This window comes from Grammomys surdaster, unplaced genomic scaffold (assembly GCF_004785775.1).
Source record: "Grammomys surdaster isolate TR1022 unplaced genomic scaffold, NIH_TR_1.0 100, whole genome shotgun sequence".
Classification (NCBI taxonomy): Eukaryota; Metazoa; Chordata; class Mammalia; order Rodentia; family Muridae; genus Grammomys; species Grammomys surdaster.
In genome coordinates this window covers 13,746,655-13,767,633 of record NW_021604579.1, presented here as the reverse complement: position 1 = coordinate 13,767,633, position 20,979 = coordinate 13,746,655, and the positions used below count along the sequence as shown (strand labels likewise).

At 39.2% G+C, this 20,979-nt stretch overlaps 1 protein-coding gene across 2 annotated transcripts in view; it reads right to left on the bottom strand.

Annotated features, from left to right (window-relative positions):
- The window catches only part of Prkaa2 (protein kinase AMP-activated catalytic subunit alpha 2), a 64,340-nt gene that overhangs the window by 26,255 nt on the left and 17,106 nt on the right, over positions 1-20,979 (bottom strand). For both annotated transcript variants that reach the window (XM_028786442.1, XM_028786449.1), the window contains exon 2: positions 9,661-9,802. In XM_028786442.1, coding sequence (XP_028642275.1) covers positions 9,661-9,802 — 142 coding nt within the window. The remainder of the gene's footprint in view (positions 1-9,660; positions 9,803-20,979) is intronic.

The following is a 20,979-nucleotide window of genomic DNA, read 5'->3' as shown; positions in this document are numbered from 1 at the left end:
CCTCTCTCTCCAAGTCTTTTTCCTCACTGCTATTTACTGTCTGTATTTGGAACATGGGTGCTATCTACTTATGATACCTGTCTAACAGATAACCTCTAGGTTCCTAGACCTCCTCATTTCTAATCATTTTCCTCCCACTACATACAGCAAAAATCCATGGTCATAGACTTTCTAAGATTAACTCTTTGAATTATCTACTGAATTCAGTCCCTACACCTGCTAAGGAACTTATCTCCTACAATTAGTCCCCTTTCTCCTGCATCTATATTTTGGTCTTGACCTAATCCTTCTCTATAGCATTACCCACCCTAAAAGACACCCCCTTTAGACGACACATGCTCTTCTAATTACTACTGCCCTTTTTCCCTTTCCTGTTTAAACTATTGTTTCTCTTCACCACATATTCCTTCTTCATCTAAGATTTTTGCCTTAACATTATAATGAAAGCTTAAAAACAAACAAACAAAAATAGTAACCTCTTGTTCGCTAAATCTAGTTAAGTCTATTCTTGGTTTTCATCTTACTCAGTAGTAGCAGTAAGAACAGTTGACAATCTGGTGAGATCGAGCTGTTTTCTATATTAGTCCATAGTGTATTAAACAGTGGTTTGGGAGAAGGAGATGGCTCAGCAGGTCAAGGCAAGGACTGCTCAGTGGCCCAAAGCTCAGTTCCCAGCACCACATATGGTGGTGACTCACAACCGCTTGTACCTCCAGCTGCAGGAGATACAACACTCTTTTCTGGACTCCAAAGGCACCTACAATCACATGTACGCAAATGTACACATGTACAAACACACTTACACATACACAAGCACACATAAAATTAAAAATAAAACTACTCTTAAAAGAAAAAGAAGAGGGGGAGGAGGAGGAGGAAGAATTTAGGGGACACAACAGGGCAAAGTGTTTGACTCCCTCATCTGGATTTCATAAAGTGGTAGTTTCTAGCACTGCTATGCCGAGGGCCCAAAAACTGATCATCTGATAACCAGCATGCACATCAAGGTGACTGTCCAGGCACTTGAGCTCAACCTGGTCTCCTGCTGTGATCTATGGAACTGTTCTTGTCACTGATCCACCTGCTAGACAACTGGAACCTAGATTTGCTGTTCTGCCCTCAGTCTCCGAGTAGCTGATTAAATCTTAGATTTCAGCTCTTACTCTTCTATGGTTTCAGCAACAGCTTCATCTGGACAGCTGGCTTAGATTCCTTCATCTTTTTAATATAGACTCCATTTGCATTTCTATCATCTCAATCTTAGGGTATGCTATCTCTATATAACTTTCCCCTGAATTCTAGACTCAGCTATTCAAATACATCTCTACTAGGTGCTTCCTTTCAGCTTCATAAAGTCAAATCAGATGCTTGATACTAACTCCTACACCCCATCCAAACCTGGTCTTCACGCAACCTTTCCCTCTCAGTCATTGGCAACAATATTCTTTTATTTGCCCACACTAGGTACTTGGAGTTACTCTTCTTTCACAATCTGTATTTTCTCTCTGTAAAGGCTAACTCTACCTTGAAAGCATATACAGAATAGGCGCACTTCTCAGCATCTGCCATGATACCATATTCCATGCCAACATCACCCTTCACCCAGATTACTGCAGTTGACACCTAGCTTTTCTCCTTACTTCACACATGCCCAAATACGGTCTAAGTGGTAAGTTCGATGACGTCTCACTTCCAGTCAACATATTTCAGTAGCTTTTCATCTCAGACAAGAGTGGAAGTCCCTAACAGTATTCAATAATGTCCTGTATAGTATGGCTCCCCTTGTTTCTTACTTTACTAGATCAGTGATTCTCAACCTTACTAATGCTGCAATCCTTTAACAGAGTCCCTCATGTTGTGGTGACCCCCAACCATAAAATTTGTTCATTGCTACTTCATAACTATAATTTTGCTACTTTATGAATCATAAATATCTGATATGCAGAGTATCTGATATATGACCCTCAAAGGGGTCGCAACCCACAGGTTGAGAACCACTGCCATAGATCATTCTCCTTGATTACTGGAGTGTAGGATTTTCCACTTCAGACTCCTTTGTATTGTCAGATGCTCTGTGAATAATTTCTCTTCCAGGTTCCTTACTCCTTTACTGCATGTGGTACAGTTGACTATTATGGGTTTATTGCCTACTTCCCCACTGTTCCGTGCCCTCCCTCCCCGCACATGTTCTCTCTCCCTCTCTCCCTCTTCCCCCTCTCTCCACACAACATGGTTTTTTTTGTCTGTTAAAGTTATCATCAATGTCCAAAGGTGTTATTTGTTAAGTGATGGACCAACAATGTACCTTTCTGTCTTCAGCTTGCTCCTCCATTTTCCTATGCATACTCTGTGTACCAACTACACTGAGATTGCTCAGATACACACACTTACATTCATTCTTTTGTTCTTGGCTATCCTCATAGAAATGCTGAGGCTTTACTAAAACATTTCCTTATTATATATACAAGTGATTATTGAGCATTTATTATGGGCTAGATAGGAAAAGATTCTATATGACATCTTCATTCAGATGTATAGTGGGCACAATGTTTAACAGAGCTAAAACAGTTCCTAATGATCACCACGGCTCCATTGTTCCTATCATTCCTCTCAGAAAGTGGTACCACTCTTGTTACTTGGTAGTTCAAGCCAAAACTATAGACCCTTTATTTCCTTTTTCTGTTCCTTCTTTCCAATCTCGCAGTAATTCATTAGTTCTGGCTCTGAAATACCTAATAGGTAATTTCACTAGATGGACATAGTGTCATACTGTCTTTTAATGTTTGACTGATTAGTGCTGCCCTCACTCTTGGTCACAGACACTTCTGTGTGCAGCGGGTTAATGCATAGACTAGACACTAGTCAAAATGCTAAGCATAAGTGACTGTATGAGATCTGCCTTAAAGGGGACACTCCTTCCATCATAGAAGAGTGACAGAAAGAACCTAAAATGCACAAGACAGAAAAAGCGTGTCATGGAGCACTCTCTTCTGCTCATGACAGAGCTGTGCACTGATGAGCACACAGCAGTCCTCTCTGTACACATTTGGGTCCAACAACATTCTATCATGGACAAGTAGGGGCTCCTGGGGCCCCAGCCTTCCTTGAGGAGCTATAGACTGATGACTGAAGGGGGAGGGTAGTCATACCCCTCTGTGATTGGCCACCGGCACGCTGCCCTTGCTCAAGTAACCCCCCATCCCCGGCTCTTGAAAGCAATCTCAATTAAATGGAATGGGGCACCCCAAAAGACATGAAAGCAGAAGTGGGGGAGCAGGAGAGGGACTTGCTGAGAAGAAAACATCTAGAGCAGTGTTGTGGATAGCCCTGGCCTTGTATGTTGATACTAATTACCCTTTCCTGTGAAAGGCTGCAGAGGAGGTGTTAGTCATTACACAGGTGACTTCTAGTGAGCCTTCTGCCCATCTTAATTTGTAAAATAAAGGCTGGAGCCAGTGATTGGGCAGAGGAAGGAGAGGTGGAGATATAAAGGTTGGTGGGAAGAGAGCAGGGAGAGGATAACTGGAGGAAGACAATGGAAGAAGACAATGGAGGGTGGAGACTACAGGGACCATGGAGACCGACAATGACTGGGGAGAGAAGAGAGAGCGGACGACTGGGGAGAAAAGAGGAGAGAGAAGATGATGGAGGATGACGGAGGAGGACAACTGGGAAGCAGGAGGTAGAAGGACAGATGCAGGTTCTAGAAAATCCTCAAGTTATAAGGGTCTCATAGCTGGGGAACAGAGTAGTGTAGGGGTATCTGCCCAATCTAGTCTTACAGAATATATTCATAATTACTGAGTTGTGTTTTCATTGACTGGTCCTATTCAGGATGGAGATTTAAATATCTTCCACTACAGAGCAGGGATGGGATAAAAGAGTAGGAGAGAGTGAATATATGATCAAAATGATCAAAGCATATTATATATATATATATATATATATATATATATATATATATATATATGTGTGTGTGTGTGTGTGTGTATAATATATATATATATAATATATAAAGAATAAATTAAAAAGTAAAATGTACAATGAATCTGCCACATCTCTCCATCCAGCTAGGCTGCTCAATGAGACCATCCACACATAGATTGCTTTGTATCTGTTCTGTCTATAGGACCTACTAACCACAACAATTACACCATTAATTTTATCTTAAAAAATAATGCACGTGGCTAGTGGTTGTTAGATTAGACACCACAAGCCTTATCCGTCACTGTGGTTAAAGTGCCAGAGTCTCTCAGCTAGCCAACAGTGGCAGCTTTCTTGCTGGTCTTCCTGCCTCCATCTCTTCCTCCATACCACAGTCAGTCCGTCCTCTAGCTCTCCCAAAGTCCCCAACTTAGAACAAGACCCAAACCTGTCCACTCAGTGACCTTATGACCTTATCTCCATTCTGCTCTGGCCATTATGGCAATCTTCCCTTCCCCGAGACGCTCACACTCAGTTTCACCCTAGCAGAGTGTTCTAGTTATTACAGCTACGTTCAGGACAGCAAAACAAATGTGAAACCTTACAGGGATGACAAATGATGCTCTGATACTAAGGAAATCACTGAAGTGTGCACTCAGAAGGGTATGAGATCTCAGCAGACTGAAGTACCATATTTAATGTATTTATTGAAGGTAAGGATAAAGAGGAAGGTTTAAGATCAGGCAGAGAACAAAAAGGGAAAACCAAAAAGATTAGGTCATGGAAACCTGAGGATCACAACATTCAAGATGGTGAACATCTTCTGCTTAAAAGCTGAAGAGGGGCTTAAAGAAGTAGATTAGAATAATTAGCCAGAAAAAAATCTTTTCCTAAGAAGTATTCACCTTTTGAATGTAACTTAAATTTCTCTAAGAACTACAGAGGAAAGAAAAAAGAAAAAGAAAAAATAAAGATCAATTCCACAAATTCTAGAATTCGGAAAGTTTTCACTTTTCCTTTCCATCTTATTTGTTACTTTTAAACCTTTGCCAGTGGCTCTCAGGATAAACAAACACTGGCTTTTGGTTTTGTTTTTTTTTTTGTGGGGGGGGAGAAGGGGGTTAAGTTAATAGAGAAATCATTCAGTAAATAGATTTTTACTGTCAGACTTGGTAGTTAGTACTCATTTTTTCTGACCGATTGTAGAGGCCTTTTTTCAATAATGAAACTATTCTTGGCAGAAAGTTTAGAAAGAACAAAACAAAGATTATGAATTAGATCTCTTTGTGTGTATGTCTCTGTCTCCATCTCTGTCTCTCCCTGTGTGTGTTACGAATTAGATCTCTTTGTGTATATGTCTCTGTCTCCATCTCTGTCTCTCCCTGTGTGTGTGTGTGTGTGTGACACTATCATTACTAGAGGCTATGCCAATAAACTTTCTCAGTAGGAAGAAAGCGTGAGGTTTTTTTCTTTTTAAAAAATTCAAATTCACAATTCAGGAGGCAATGTGGACGAGCGACAAGCTCACGGCTGAAATGTAGGAGCTTTACGCACTGGTTTGTCTCTGCTAACTACTTGCTGACCAACTCTGAGGCTGTTCTGTAGTTACTTTAGTACAATGTAACACTAATTCTATATCAGAATGAGACAGAAATTGTTAATAAATTATAGAAAAAAGAATAAGAAAACAGTGCTAAATTACACTGTGAGAAATCAGATTTTAAATTCCACGATAAGCTGTTTACTGACTGAGCTGTTAGTTTTAACTGTCAATTTGCCATAACACAGAGTCACCTGAGAAGGAAGGCCCAGCTGAGGAATTATCCAGATCAGACTAGACTAGTAACACATCTGCTGGGGACTGGGTTGTCATAATGGTTAATTGTTGTAGGAAAACTTGGCCTGCTGTGGGTGGCACCATCTTATGGGCTGGTTCCTGAACTATGTAAGAGGAGAAAGGGCTGGTTGAGTATAAGAAGGCAGCAGGCAGCAGGCAGCAGGCAGCAGGCAGCCAGCAGGGGGCACTCGTTTCTCTCTGCTCCTGACATGGAAGTAATGTGTGTGATTGGCTACTTGTGTTTCTGACCTGACTTCCCCTCAGCAATAGACTGTAACTGTAATTATATGCCAGGTAAACCCCATTTCTCCCCTAAACTGCTTGTTGTCAGGGTATTTTATCACAGCAACAGAATTAAATTAGACCAGTGACAAAATGCAATATATGTTTTCAAGAGCAGAACAAATCTAGATCACACACTCCAACTGGGAGTTTCCAGGGCTAGCATTTTAAAAGCTCAAAGTCTGCTCATTCAGAGGCATCTCCACCCTCACTCTGGTGCATGATATTTTAGTATGGCCATTTCCGGTTTCTCTTCTTATACATAATATCAAGTAAGCAGCAAAACCCAAAGAAATTTAGCTTACAAACCACTGAAGTAATTACCAATATGGAGTCAAGTCAGATGTGAGAAGGGCACAGTGTCACTGGCCTAGAATCTCAGCATTAGGGAAGCAAACACAGGATTGTGAGTTTGCTTGGGTTATACTGGATTCTGAGTTTGATGGGGAGGTCAGACTGGGTTACACAGTAGTTCTAGGTCAGCCTAGGTTACAGAGCAAGACTGTATAAAAAAAAAAAAAAAAGACATGAACTGCTTCAGTTTACTGAAAACTACTTGGAGTCCGCTCAAGGAAACTAGAATCAGCTCACAGGAGGCCAATGCCTACTTTTGTGTTGGCATTCTACCAATGCCAACAGTTACTTCTTACATAACACTATGAAGCACGCCATTTGAAAGTTAGAAAACAAATGGAAAGAGAGGTGCATTATCCTTGACAGGCTGTATTTTATACTAATCTTCCAAAAGTTTTACATACACATTCTAGCACTTGGTACTAGAAATAGTCTTAAAATCAAACACTGCCATGTGATTCTATGTTTATAATGGAATGAACCACAAAGTAAGTATCATACAGCATTGAAGCTTACTGTAAAACTGAAAGTTTTATGGCAATTGCATCACCCAATGGCACACCAAACCAAGTATTAGCCAACTAGGAACAGTCGGTGGCACATTCTTGATGTTGGCAAGATGGCACTATGTGGGTTCCATCATCAAATATTTTAATTTGCAATGGTGTACTACAAAAAGTACAACAATAAAAACTAAATATTTCAAAGCCTGCACCAACCACGCATTTTAGGAATTCCACAAGCTAGGCTTGGTGGCACCTCTCTTTAATTCTGTCACTTGGGAATCAGAGGCAGGAAGAGCTCTGTGAGTTTGTGGCTATCCTGGTCTACACATTCCAGGCCAGAGAGGGCTCTCTGTCTTGGGAAGAGAAACAGCTGTTTGTTCCAGCTTGATTTTCTGTTGCTGTGATAAAATACTGACCTAAAGCGACGTTGGGTAGAAAGGGACTGATTTCATCTTGCAGACTACAGTGCAGCATGGAAAGGCGTGAGGGTAGGAACACAAGCAGAGACAGTAAAGGAACACTGCTTCCTAGGTCTCTCTTGGAGGCTTTTTCAGCTTGCTTTTTTACCTAGGACTGTCTGCCCAGGCTTGGCACTGCCCACAGTAGTAGGCTAGACCCTCAAATACCAATCATTAACCAAGAAAATGCCCAGATATACCTATAGGCCAAGCTGAGAGGCAATTCCTTAACTGAGGTTCCCTCCTTCCAGAAAACTCTAGTTTGTGTCAAGTTGACAAAAACTAACCAGCACAGTGTTACTTTTCTATTGCCTCTGTCCTTCAAACTTAAGAGGCTGAAAAGAACACGCATGGATTATCTTACAGTTCTGTAGATTAGTAGCCTGACACACGAACTAAGGTGGTGGCAAGTTTTAAATGTGTCTGGAGACTCCAGGAGCAAAGTCCACTTTGCAGTTTTGGCTCTTGGAATCTGTCCTATGTTATCACACAGTCCTTTCCCCATCTTGTAAGCCTCCAGTAGCCAGCAGTCTTTCCCATATCTGCTCATGATGGCCTTGCTCAGGTCTCTTTCTGACTCCTCCTCTATCCTTGTCTGCTACTTTTGAGGATCACTGTGTTTACATGGACTCTCAAGAGAACTCTCACCTAGAACTAACTCCCCCTTTCAGTGTTAAGATGACTTGTAACCTTAGTTTGTCTTTCCAGTATAACAGACAACATTCACAGGTTTCTGAGGTGAAAAGACTGACATTTGGAGGGCCATTATCCTGTTGACTATCATCAAAAAACAAAAGAACTCTACAGGATTATCAATGCTCCCCATTAACACTGACATCCAAAGGTTGCTCACTGGGGATTTTAAAGAGTTTTGAAGTTGGACATGGAAAGTGGGGTGGGGGACTGTAGGGAAAGGAATAGGGTAAATTTGATCAAAACACATGAAATTCTTAAACAATAAAATAATTTTTAAAAAGAGATTGTTCACTAGCCGGGTGGTAGCGATGCATACCTTTAATCTCAGCCCTTAGGAGGCAGAGGCAGGTGGATATCTGAATTCGAGGCCAGCCTGGTCCACAGTGCAAGTTCTGGGACATCTGGGGCTATACAGAAAACCCTTTTTCAAAAAAATTTTAAAAAAAGGAAAGGAAGGAAGGAAGGAAGGAAGGAAGGAAGGAAGGAAGGAAGGAAGGAAGGAAGGAGAGAAAGAAAAAAATTGTCCACCTACTAATTTTAGGCTAAATATAATTTATTCTGATCTTAATATACTAGCAAACAAAATCTAAAAGACACTAATATCTTAACACTGATTTTAAATAGGCTTTCTTATGCAGCAATCTTATTTGAATCAAGATATACACTAACTCTCTTTCTACTATTTCTACTACTACATTCACTAACTAATTTGGCATTTATAAAACCATATTGTTCTTTGTTTACATATTTGAGTAACTATATAAATATAACTGGGCCAAAACCATAGATCCACAAATTAACTTTTATAGTTGCTTATCCCTGTTGCATATGCTGTCTTCTTATCAATAAAGTAAGCCTACCTTACAGACTTGTCATGATGATATTATGGGATTATAAATGTAGAATGCTTGGCACAGTTCCTGGCTACCCTCAGGTACTCCTTGAGTGAGTAAAATTAACATTTATTTTATAAAAATTTCATCCAAGCTTTAAAGTACAATAAAGATAATTTTATATATCTAGACTGTTACAAGATTCTCTACAGAACTTTAAACAACATAATAGAATATTACTGCATCCTTAATATGTAGATTTTTCTATATTTAATTAAATTAGTTAAATTATCTTTCAATTTAACTAACTAGATTATAGCTCTCTTAATATTTAATTTTTTTAGACCAGTTTTACTATATATCCCAGGTTAACCTCAAACTCATGATCCTCTTGCCCTGGTCACTGAGTGACATTACAGTAATGCACCATTACACCTGGCCTGATATTACTTTTAACTTAAAAATAGAAGGAGGAAAAAGAAGAAGAAGATAACCAAAGTAGAATTGCAAACGCAGAGTGATCTTCAGAGTGAATTCTAAAGAATCAACTTCCAAGGCTACCCTCATCACTTGACTAGTACCAACTTTGAAGCAAGGCTTTAATTTTAATTATGTGCACTGAAGAACTGACAGAGGGGTAATGAATTAAAATTAAAACTGAATATGAACATGAAAACCGATATTCCCTAAAATTAACAAGATATTTATAAAATTTCAGTTTAACTATTTCAGGACAGTTCTTTTGTATTTTCAAGCACAAAAATACTTACAGTTTGATAATATGAGGATGACGAAAGAGTTTAAGATTTTGAATTTCTCGTTTTATTTTTCCAACAACATCTAAACTGCGAATCTTCTGTCTATTTAAGATCTTAACTGCCACTTTATGGCCTGTCAATTGATGTTCTCCAACTAAAGAAAAGAGAAAGAGAGACATTGGCTGTCAGAAGAACATAATCATTCCTCGTGCACCTTCCCACTGGGTTGTAAGCTTATTTCCTCATGGATGTACTTCAGCATCATGGGATGCACAGGCCTGAAGTTCTCCTCATTTACCCCAGCCTCTTCCCCTTGAGAAGGTGTGCCTTCAAAACAGAAGCTGTGCCTCCATCATCTCAGCATCCTCAGCCAAGCATAGCCATGCTCCTCCCATCTTTGTGCAAAGGATTACTCAGTTCTGTATTCCTTCATAAGAATACTACAGAATATCTTTTAGACAGAGTAGAATTCCTTATGTTTTCCTTATCTTTCATCTTCTATGAAATACATCACTGTATTTACTACAGAATAAATAATTTCTTTAATACACATAAAACAGTTAACTTCTGTCCAAAGTTAACTCAATCTTTGCCACTTCCCATATCACTTCTTTGCTCTCTTTGTTCAGGGCCCACGTTCATCTTACTGGATTGGTCTGGTGTTAATGGTTCTGCTAAGGAGGCATTACTGTCTGAGGACGGCACCACTCTCTCCTATTAACTGCTAGAAGCTCTCCTTTCTGCTCTCTACTGGCTCTTTAAAGTTAATGTCCCAAGGCTTCTCACCTGGATCCTTGGTAGAGACCTGAATCATCTCACTCATCACCCAAGGCTTATGTTAACTAACGATCCTGCTCCCTCTTCAGGTTCACAAAGAGAATTTCAAGATGGGTGTTCCCCGGGCCCCTCAAGTTTAACAAGTTCAAAATTAGATGCAGCATTCTTGGTCTCTTCCTCTGCCAAACTCATGTCCTTTACTTTACTAATAGTGCACTGCTTGTATGCTAGAAATAAAGATTCCAGCTAGTGATAGCTACTGAATATTTCTTTAAAAGAAATATCATTTAAACACTATAATAAAAGTAATAATCGAAGTGACAGTGCTATTTACTACTATGTACTAAGCAGTATTCTAAGTGCTAGCTAGCTTGCTTACCCATCCTGACAACAACTCTATGAGGTATCACTATTCTCTAGGGATATATACATAACTTATCACAACAGAGAAGATTCAATTCCTTCTTCCCCACTAACCAAAAGTACTGAAAAACAGATAACTTTTCAAATCAAATAAGACTATAGACTCTGTGATGGTTAGTCCTATCAAGTTGATTGAATAAACACTTGAGAGGTTAGTAAAGCATAATTCTAGATATGTCTGTGAAGGCACTTCCAAGATAATTAAAACCAGACGACACTGACCTAATCAATGGGCAAACTACTTGAAACTCATACTACCATGGTACAGCTGACAGGTGGAGGAACGAGGTGGGCCTCTGGAAGGAGGTAGACATGGGGAGATGTCTTTAAGGCTGCAAGTGGTTCTTGTCTCTTTTTTCTTTTCTGGCTGAGAAAATATTAACTGTCCTGCTCCAACCTGCCCTTCCAGTCGTGATGGGATGGCACCTCTGAAGCTGGGAGCCAAAATAAATAATTCCTCCCTACATGTTCCCAGGTATTCTGGTCACATGATATAAGCATATCTAACATGACATCAGCCAAGCAGTTGGGTCATTTGTTTTAATACCACAGGGATAATCTGCAAACAAAAATGCAAGTGAACGGACTCAGAAAAGAATATAGTGATAAAGTATTGCTTTGTCTCTTCCACATGAAGTACTGAAAAATGGCATTTTCCCTAGAAATGGTTATAATACTGATAAACGAGGAAATGCCTAAAGTTAAAACAGTCAAATGTTTTGACAATCCCCCCTTTTTTGTTAATTATACTAGCTTTAGGCCTAATGATTCCTTCAGTAACTTGGTGCTTAACTACAATTAATTACATACAATAATTTGTCACACTTTCCCCTGAAACTCAAATGAAAGTTCTAAAACTCTTTCAATAGCCAGGCAGTGGTGGCACTTGCCTTTAATCCCAGAACTCTGGGAGGCAAATGCAGGTGGCTTTCTGAATTTGAGGCCAGCCTGGTCTACTGGGTGAGTTCCAAGACAGCCAGGACTACACAGAGAAACCTTGTCTCAAAAAAGAAAAAACAAATTTTAAAAATACACATACAAAACCAAAAAATATCTTCTATGTATGTGGCAAATATAAACTTCTCTTTATGGAAATCAAATGTTTCCAGTCATAAAACTTTTACTTCCATTTACTTAATCAATTTAAAAATTTAATAAATCTAAAACATTTGCTAAGCATCTTTTATGTGCAATAACTTGTTGATCATATGCACATGAAGAAAGATTTATATTGGGTTTTAAAGTATCAGTGGAGAAACACGTGCAACAACAAAATAACTGAAGTAAATTTTATATGGAATTTAATATACCTTGTCCATAAGGGTTGGTAAAAACAGGATGGTCAAACCAACCGTATACAAGAGCGAAGATTCAGATCAATATACGCTTGTCAGTTACCATAGGAACACACACGCACTGACAAGTTTACAATGAGTGCCCGCCATGAGGAAGCTGTGCTACTCACACTGACGCTCCACTTGGGTAGGCACAGTTTACAGGCGGCTCTGTTACACTTCCAGTTGTCCAGCAATATCTACAGTACTTTTATTCCAGGTATAGATCCCAAATGACACCTACACACGTGACTACCAAACGAAAAGACTGCAACCCACACCTCTGTGTCTAGGTGTAGCCTTGAAAATGTCTCAGCAGCTTCTCCACCTCAAAGTCTGGATTTAAAAGCAACTGTTCTTAACCCAAAGGTCAGAGTTACATAACCAGGAACAAAGGGGAAGAGAAGACTATGAGGCATGGCAATAGTTTGAACTATCTGCCTGAATTTTACAAGAGAGTTAAATACTACTATCCTGTTTAAGTGCCTCTAAATTTTTTTTGTTTTTATTATTTGAGAATTGAATACATGTGTACCATGATGAAGTTACAGGCAGTTGTGATCCACCTGATGTGGGTGCTGAGAACCAAACTGAGGTTCTCTACAAGAACAGTCTGCATTGTTAACCACTGAGCCATCTCTCCAGCAACATATACAATGTGTTTTGAGCAAACCCACCTTGACCCACACACCATTTCTTCATCTCAAATTCTTGTGCTGGCTTTTTCTTTTTTTAATTCATTTGTCCATTTAGTGCTGTCAGTGTGTGGATGCAGAGTCAAGAGCCAGCTACTAGGCTCTGCATCCCTAAAGAAAATTGACTGACCCTCTCCTAGTAGCCAATAGTTCTTCAACTATAGCTGGGACTTTGTAGCTCCCTCTCCCATTCACCCTGGTATTTGTGCTGAATTGAGCTTGTGTGAATCTTATGCATATAGAAACAGCAGCTGTGTGATTCTCATTTTCAACAACCCTGTCATATATGGAAAACACTGTTTTGCAGTAGTCCTCCAGAACCTCTAGCTGTTACAACTTTTCTGTGCCCTTTTCCAGGATGATCTTTGAGCCTTGGGAGGGAGTATGATATGGATGTCTGGTTTAGAGTTGATAACTCCAGTTTCCTATTCTCTGTACTGTGACTAGTTTTGAGTCTCTGTATTAGTTGTCATCTGTTGCAAGAGGAAGCTTTTATAAGAGTTGAGAGCAGCAATAATCTGTGAGCACAATGGTAAGAATTTAGAGAGCAGCTTGATGCTGTGTCCATTAGCAGAATATTAGTATGAGTTTCTCCCTAGAGCGATGACCAACCCAATGTAGTTTGGGCTCAGCTAACAGTACCAAGCATGAGTTCTATCTTGTGGGTCAGACCTTAAATCCAACTAGAAAGCTGCTGGTCGCTCTCATAGCATGCATGCCACTATGCACCAGTGGGCATGTCTTGCCAGGCTTGTTATGATTGTAGATTCCAGGGTTCACAGTTGGGAAAGACTGCTGATGGCTTTTTTTTTTTTCTCCAAGTAGCCTGCATAGCAATGCATAGCCATCTGGCAATACGTATGCTAGCCAGTTCAGACAAAGCTTCCAGGTCAGTACCAGCTCCATTTCTCTATCTTATGACTAAAGTATGTGGTGACTGACATCAGCAATCAGGTCTTACCCTTCAACTCCTGATGGGCAGCCAAGAGCAATCACAGTAGCCTGCACTGTTTGGGGACATCTATAAGACTCCTTCCCCCAATCAACAAATGGAAGTGGGGTAAGACCTTTTATCAAGTTGAACATGAACAGGCCCTTTGAACAAGCTGAAGAAGGGCAGCCCTTTTATTTTCTCAAATTTCTGCCACAGATGAATTTAAAGACTACTTACTCAGAACATTTTAAAACTCCCTTTAGTGGCTATCAGGATGGCTCAGTGAGTAAAGTGCCTCATGATCTAAGTTTGACCTCTGGAGCCCACACAAAGGTAGGAGACAAGCTGACTATACGCAGCTGCTCTCTGACCTCCACATGCATGCATGCTATGGCATGTACACACATAATATACACACATATATATGTATACATATACATGTAATAATTAACTTCAAAATTTCAATTTTGCTGGAGTATCCAGTAATGGTCCCTTGTGGTTTTCTTAAATTCTAGCCAAAATACACAAAACACTTTCTAAAACTAATGGTGGGGAGGGAAACCATACTAACTCAAACTATGCCTGAAGTATACCTTTTATGATTTCTTTATCTTTTTGTTTCTTTTGGGTGGGGTGGGGGTTGACAGAAGGTCTTACTCTATATCTCTGACTAGCCTGGAACTCATTATTTATATGGACCAGGCTGGCCTCAAACTTGTAGCCTGGAACTTACTATGTATATAGACCAGGTTGGCCTCAAGCTTGCAGCAATCCACCTGCCTCTACTTCCCCCAGCCCTCATAGTTTTCTTCTGAGGGCCTGTCCTCAAAGTCCTGCTTTGGCTACTGCAAGTCTGAGAAGCATGCCCCCTCACATCTGACTTACAGTCTTGTGTTTTACAAGGTGAAGAGTATCATACAGAAGAAGGAATGGAAATGACTTTGCAATACTATAGAAAACAGAATTAGGAAACTCTTTTTTTTTTTTTTTTTTGGTTTTTCGAGACAGGGTTTCTCTTTATAGCCAAGGCTGTCCTGGAACTCACTCTGTAGACCAGGCTGGCCTCAAACTCAGAAATCCACCTGCCTCTGCCTCCCAAGTGCTGGGATTAAAGGCGTGCACCACCACTGCCTGGCTAGGAAACTCTTAATAGAAAGTTAAGTACCCAGAGACATCTGCTCTATACTACAGGAGTGTATCTCCTATACTATACTGGCCTATACTTTAAAACGTTTTTCTAAGTAACTATGTTGTTGGATATACTTTTCATAGGTTATACATTATTTAACATTTACTTGACCCTTGGTTGCTGTTCCACATTAGATAGGAGTGACTCAAGTCAGGTGACTTAGAGTCTTTGTCTAATATCAAGGACACAGCTGCTGGAAATGGGCATAGAATGGCTACAAACTTGCTGTCGTTCAACCAGTGAGTAGTAAGGGGCAGGGACAGAAGCACAGGCAACATGCTTTATGAATCAGCACTCTCAATCCCAGGATTCAAAAGGAAGCTCTGCCATTTGTCAGGATTACTATACAATAGTCTCATACTAAGCAAGACCTTCTACTAAATCAAACCTAATTCTCCTTCCAACTTTTACTTACATTCCCAGGGATCACTCTATACTGAGGATACAAACCTTTTAAGCCTCTCCCTACCTCCTGACAATTTTGTCTGCCATTTTCTGGATGCTTTCCAGTTTTCAACCCATTTTGTTGATGTACAAAGTATAGAACTTTACTCAGATGTGTAATGAAAGTGTAAATATACAATTGTTTTATATAACTATAAAGACAGTACTATAATTGTTCTAATTTCCAATATCCTTAGATTAAATCAGGACCATTTTTAAATCTCAAGCACATACTCTATATAATTTAATAAAGCATAGTTTGGAATGCTTCCATATGAATTCATACCAAACACTTCATTTGATTTTCACATATAATTTTAAATATATGTAACAAAGAAAATTAATTGTTAAAAATATTTATTTCAGGCCTGACTTATATCCCATTTCTATGGAAGATTAAGAAAAAGTAAAGAATTGTCCAAATATCCTTCTACTGAAATGGATACAAAAATAGTACATAATAAGTTGACTACAGCATGGGAAAGCATTAGTACACAGAAAGACTAATTTCATATGTTCCACTGCATCATAAGAATTACAAAATTGAAGTACCATACATATAAAATAATTTGAAATTTGGAGAAAAGACAGACTCTGGAGTTTAGCAGCTCAAGACATAATTTCCAGGTTACAGTTAAGAGTTCATCTTCCCTATCCTAAGATTCTAAGTCTTAGGCCAGACCCTGAAATTGGCTCTAAGTTTAAAGAACCATTAAAAAAGAAAAAAGAGCCGAGAGACAGCTCAGTGCATAACAGTCAAGCTTGACAACCTGTGCTCGATCCCCTGAACCCACACTGCAGGGAAGAACTGATCCTGCAAGTTGTTCACCAACCTCTACAACATGTGAGTATACACACAGACACACAGACACACACAGACACACACACACACACACACACACTTTAAAGAACAATAATAAGAAAGGGATAAAAGGAGAGAGCTTGGGACAAGCTACATAAGTAAAGGATAAGCACAGACAGGTTCTATGCTCCCACAAGCCTCTTTGTCATCTGTCCTCCGCAAGCCTCAGCTTCTCCTCTGGGACTAGAGTCAGTTCTCTTTCCATTACTAACCACTGTTAGCTAATGTGCCTTACACTAAGAAGTAACTTGGGAATAAAAAAAAAAAAAAAAAAAAAAAGAGTTTTTTGTGTACTCCACCTGCAGGTAAAACTAGCTTACTAAAATGTAAACAAAGGGAAAGACTCAATAACTTTCCATGACAGTATTAAGCAGAAGTTCTAAGTTCAGTCAAATCACTGTCTCACACAGAACAGAGGATCCAATGACACTGAACAGCTGGAATGAATTCTATAGTTATAGTATATAATCACTGAAAACTGGAATCAAGAGATAATTAGAATGCCTTATGTAGACTTGGAATAGTAATAGATAAAAATATAACATTTGTACAATATACACAAAGACATTTCCCTAACTTTTCTGTATTGTTTTCACTATTCCTTCCTTCAAATGCTACATTTCAATAATTCAGAACCACTTAGATTCCCTGTAGGAGTGTCTGTCTCTCATACCTAGTTCTTGATGTGTATCCGGTGAGTTTCAGTGGAATTTCATTCAATAGAATGAACCCATGCTGCTAAATACATCACCCATTTGCATCCCCTAACTTCAATATTTTGCCTGCCTCAGTCTCATTTGTTCTTCAAGATTCAATTCAGTTTCTCTCAGCCTGTACTCACTAACCATGTGCCCCACTCCTTCCAGCAACTCTAATGTCTAGACTACAAGATCCTCCAATGGCCCTGCAGCTCCGATCTCTGCTCTGTTTACCACTGAGTACTTCAGAGCTGGGTCTGTGCCTCATTTATCTTTGATGCTCAGCATTTGGCATTGTGCCTGATATCCAACTGATGATCAGTAACTTTTCTGTGTGGATAAAGTTCACAACTAATACTAATATTTGGTATGATTTAAGCTCATACTTTACATGTATTCCTCCTTTAGGATTTTGAGTAGCATATGCAAGTTGGACATGCTAATTATTCTACATATTTGGAGCAAACTACTAATCATTTGGTAAAAGAAAAAGTTTATCTATAAATTCTAAGCCCCTCTCCCAAAATCCTATGTGGAACTACATCATAAGAGCTCCTCAATATGTAATGCTGATAAAAGAAAGAATAACCATCAGAACCAAGACTACCTAAAGTCTGGTCATTATAGAAGAAACTACATGTCTCAAAGGACAACAAATTTTGATGAGCTGACATGGTTAGGAAGCATATGAAAAGATGCTCAGTATCATTAGTCATCAAGGAGATGTAATTAAAGCCACAACCCAAATGTCCTGGTTACTTGTCTATTGCTGTGATAAGACACTTTGACCAAGGCAACTTATAAAAGGAAGAGTTTAATTTGGGGTTAGTGGTACCAGAGGGTTAGAGTCTATGCCCATTAAGGCGGGAAGCATGGCAGCAGGCATGATGCCAGAGCAGTAGCTAAGAGCTCACACCTCCATCTACAAGCACAAGGTAGAAAGAGGTAACTGGCCTTGGTCTTTTTTTGAAACCTAAGCCCACTCCAGAAGTTGGTGCCAGGAAGTAGGCTACTGTTGTGGCAGACCTGACCATATTGTCTTTTGGAGAAATGTGACTTTGGACTAGGAAGAGTGAATCTCCAAAGCAGGATTAAAGAACCAGATACTACAGGGGGCCAGGAAGTAAAGCAATCTGGGGAAGGCAGTTATGATATTAATAATGGAAAAGGTATTCTTCCACAAGGGCAGGTAATAATCATAACAGAGTGTTTACCACACCACACACTTTTATAAGTGTATATATGGACATGCAATTCTACATACACACACACACATAAACCTAGTTTATTACATCAGCATTTTATATACATTTTTTTCTAAAATTTAAACTATGTAAGAGTTCTCAAAGAGTAAAAAACTGAAATTCACATAGTTCAAGAAACCTATCAAAATTCACATTGAAAATTAATACAGCTGCTATTTAAAGCTACATCTCAGTACCTCCAAAACTATTCTCAGGGAAAATTAAGTTCTCTCTCTTCCCACTTCCCAGGAGTCCTATGGACCCTGGTAAATAGACTGGAAACAACATTGAGACTTTAAAAAAAAAAAACAAATACAACAAAACTCTTCATTGTGTACACATGTCTGAATTTTTGCATATACATGTGTATGTTCTTGTGGAGGTTCGATCAAATGTCTTCCTCAATCACCCTACACCTACCTATCTACCTTTTTTCTTCCTTCTTTCCTTCCTTCCTCCAACTGAAGCTGTAGTAGCTAGAGTGGCTGTTATCAACCCCTAAAGATCTTCCTGTCTCTATCTCCCCAGAGCTAGGATTATAGGTGCTACAACAACTAATTTTTTTTTTTTAAATATAAGTGCTAAGGATAAAACTCAAGTCCCTAGGTTTTCATGACAGCCTTTTCCTAAGCCATCTCCCTCATTCTCCAAACAAAGCGCTTTATAAAAATACATTATATACATTATTACTCCCAAATATAATCTGATGGATTTATTACATTTATTTATCCATTTGCATAGCCCCATACACAAATAAAACTGATGGTTTTTTAATCAAAAGTGATACATTAAAAAAAAAAGACTCTTCCTTAAATTCTGGAAGTCTTTATCTAAAGAAGGTAAATTGGAAAATTTGTTTAACAACAAATGACTGTGTACCTATGATACATTTGCTGAGAAGTGTATCATTAGCAGCTGAGAAAAAAAAATCTGATAGGATCAATTTTCAGAATGTTTATTGTTCCCAGTTTTCTGAGAAACTGTCAACTTGAATTCCAAAGTGGTTGTACAAGTTTGTACTTCCACAAGCAATGAAGGAGTCCCCCATGCCCTACATCCTCACCAGAATGATTTGTCCCTTGAGTTTTTGATCTTAGACATTCTGGTGGTTGTAAAATGGAGACTCTCAGAGTCATTTTGATTTGCATTCTCTGATGGCTAAGGATGTTGAACATTTCTTTAAGTGCTTCTCATCAGATTCCTCTGTCAAGAATTCTCTGTTTAGATCTTTACCCCATTGTTTAATCGAGTTATTTGGTTTGTTAATTTCTAATTTCTTGAGTTCTTTGTGTCTTTAGATATCTGCCCTCTGTCAGAAGCATGGTTGGTGAAGATTATTTGGAAGTCTTAGCATGGAGGTTTTTTAGGCAAAGGGCTTTGCTGTGGTGATCTCTAGTGAAGCAGCTCACTGAGACGATCTTAGCTTCTTCATATTGCTTTATTGGGGGTGGATGTGAACACATACACTTTATTGAGGGTGAAGCAGGGATTATATACCTCTTAGTGGACGGGCATGAGAATATCCAGGAAGGGAAGGCTGAAGGCTAAGACTATCTAGTTACCTCACTAGCATGGAGAACTATACTACATGACTGAGTGCCTGTGGTCCTCTCAGTTGGGTGTCATGGTTATGTGTTCCAGAGCAGGTACAGAGAAAGAGAGTCTCTACCCCTGCTGTTCTCAGATCTGTGAGATTCCTGGGCTTTGAGCCCACTCAGCCTCACCATTCTTATGTCTGTCTGGTGACACAGCCCACTTGCCCTACATGCCTCTAGGGAACTGTAAACAAAACCCTAGTTAGAAAGCCTTTTTTTTTTTCAAGCAAGGAATTCTGTTACACTGTATGTTGGAAATGTAAAGCATAGGTACTATTTTAAAAAAAAAGTGTGCCCCACCCCCCAAATTAAAAGACAATCTAGCTATCCCAAGCCTGAGAACATATTCAAAGGAAATGAAATCATCATAACCAAAGAAACACCTGCAGGTCCAAGATACTGAGAATACGGAATGAACCTAGGTGCCCACCTCCACTGAGCAACTCAAGAAAAGATTGTATATAAACACAATGGAGCCATAAAGAAGACCAAAATCCTGTCCTTTACAGTAAAATGAAAGGAACTGGATGATGTAAAATAAGCCAGGCACAAAAGAGTATCACATATTCTCCCGCATATGTGGAAGCTGAAATAACATGGCCTAAATGTAGGAGGGTAATTACAAAAGACTGGGAAGGACGGATACAGGAAACTAAATCTGATCTACATATATCAGAATACTAAACTGAGGTAAGCCCTGTAAGATGGTCTTCATGACAAAATCTGAAATAGGGTAGAAAAAACCTACTTCTAAAATGATATGGATGAATTTTACACTTATATGTCTAACATGGCAAAATGATATAAATGGAAAACACAGAATGTTTAAAGCAGCATTATTCATAATAATCAAAATACAAAAACTTCCCAAATGTCTCTTAACAGAACAAGATAAGTAGTAGAGCCTTAACGGAATACTCTGCATCAATGAGAGAGAACAAACTGCAATTGCACGCAGCTACAGACAAAAAGCTCACAAACATAATCTCAGGCAAACGAGGCAAGATAGAAATAATTCTGTTTCTAAAAAGCTCAAAAGTGGGTGCAATTGTAATAGAGAGGGGACTCAGTGGGAATAAAGAATGGAGACAGTGACCACAGGGTGCTCCCGGGACACCAGTGACCACAGGGTGCTC